Raw genomic sequence first — 2,010 nt, 5'->3', positions numbered from 1 at the left:
GGGGGGGGCACCAGCCTATTGGCCTAAAGGCCTGAGTTTTCAACGTTAGAAGCAAGTTGACTCCTGTTTTTCATGATGATGAATAAAAATCAATTGGTTCCTCTTCAGAATCGGAAGAAGACATCGCTAATGTTGATGATTCTGAATAAGTAATTTATACTATGTGATTGCCCCATGGGATGTCAATGTTAGGGTTTAGCCAATTGGAGAACAATTTTGTATATGGTTATGCATATATTGTTCTGACATTTTTTGGACTATATCATTTATTCCTGTTAAAATCCTTTATTTTTGAGCCATATGTAATAGTTTTTTAAACACTATTTGAAGTATAGCATGTTATTAGCATGCTATATCGTGTATAGCATCTGGAGGAGGCCGCCGCTATTTCTCTTAGCAATGCTATATTTTTTACCTTGCGCAGAACTAGCAAAAGGAAAAAAGATAGCTAGACACAGAGACTTTGGGCTGCCCTTTGCTTGGGGCATTTTTCTTTTTTATAACAAGAAAACCCGCATGACACTATATTGTTACACATACACACACCACATACATAACAGCGTCACGATGTAATCGATGACATAGGTAGGATGTCACAAATGCACGATGGAGTACTACTAGGGCAGATGCTACTACCTGCGAGTTTACTTAACTCGATGCACGTGCATGCATGATTGACATCACATGGTCAGATAAGCGGTGTCGAGCGTGATGCTGCAGAGCCCAGAGCCTCCGACGTCACGGCGCATACGGATGTAGCCGGCCTCGCCCCACGAGTTCTTGACGAGCCAGTACTTGAGCCTAGAGGAGGCGTCGGTGCCATAGCTGACGGTCACCACGGCGTGGCTCATCTGGATCCCACAGGGGGGCGAGAAGACACCGCTCTTGCAGGACTGCATGCTGCTGGGGACCTCGATGGCCACCCCGATGGGTTGCCTTGCGATGGCGCTCTGCAGGGCCGGTTCGTTCTTGGGGACTGCCGCGTGCCCGGTGATGGTGATGGTGGGCTTGCCGCGGGTGCAGGCCCCTCTCACGGCTTTGTACAGGTACTGCACCGCCGTGGTGAGGCCGCCGTCCTCCATGATCCACTGGAAGGCCATGTGGTAGTAGCCTCGGTTGCAGCTATTGTCGTACTTGTCACAGTCCACCAGCTGCTGCTCCGACAGGGGCACCAGCTTCCCCGTGTTGATGAAGTAGCACTAGTAGAAAATGGGCCATTTGTCCCGGTTCCAGAGGCCCATTAGCTCCGGTTCTGGAACCGGGACTAATGAGTCAAGACTAAAGCCCAACACCTTTAGTCCCGGTTCGCTTACGAACCGGGACATATGGTGCTCCACATGGTCGTTGCGGCAAGTCTAGGCAGGAGGGCCTTTAGTCTCGGTTGGTAATATCAACCGGGATGAAATGACATCCACGCGTCAGCAGCTCAGGAGTTGGGGTTTTTGTTTTTTTAAAGGGGGTGTAAGGGGGTTGGAGGGTTAATTATTTAGGGGTTTCATATATTGTGTTAGCTAGCTAATAGCTAGAGAGAAGTGACCTCTCTTATCTCCGTGCTTGGTCGACGCTAGCTACCATATGTATAGAGAGAACTCGACATGCTACCTAGTAAGCAAATGAAGGAACCATTAAGTACACAAGATCGTCATGATGAACATATACAGAGAGAAATGATCGACCTCTCTTTCTCCGCGAGATTGGTCGAATAACAAGTTTATGTATGTCTATCCGATGCTAATAGCTACATATACTTACAAACCCTAACATCCAAGGTCTATTTGAACTTCCACATGGTACTCTCCGTCTTTATTTATGACGTGGTCAAGAAAGAATCCCGCCAATTCCTCTTGAATTGCTCGTATGCGATCATGTGGTAGGAGTTCATCCCGCATGTCCCACATCTAATTTAAAGAAGTGGGTCAATACATGTATATGAATGAAACTCAACACAAATGATGGTAATAAAATAAAATTGTGAATATTATTGTTTACGTACATCAAAAATCATTTTTA

At 46.3% G+C, this 2,010-nt stretch overlaps 1 protein-coding gene across 1 annotated transcript in view; it reads right to left on the bottom strand.

The window, feature by feature from the left end:
* Positions 1-680: 680 nt before the first annotated feature.
* The window catches only part of LOC119361416 (ervatamin-C-like), a 12,721-nt gene continuing 11,391 nt past the window's right edge, over positions 681-2,010 (bottom strand). The window contains exon 3 of the mRNA XM_037626631.1: positions 681-1,199. Coding sequence (XP_037482528.1) covers positions 681-1,199 — 519 coding nt within the window. The remainder of the gene's footprint in view (positions 1,200-2,010) is intronic.

This window comes from Triticum dicoccoides, chromosome 2B (genome assembly GCF_002162155.2).
Source record: "Triticum dicoccoides isolate Atlit2015 ecotype Zavitan chromosome 2B, WEW_v2.0, whole genome shotgun sequence".
Lineage (NCBI taxonomy): Eukaryota > Viridiplantae > Streptophyta > Magnoliopsida > Poales > Poaceae > Triticum > Triticum dicoccoides.
The sequence above is the reverse complement of the archived record's forward strand: the minus strand, read 5'-3'. Positions and strand labels throughout refer to the sequence as shown.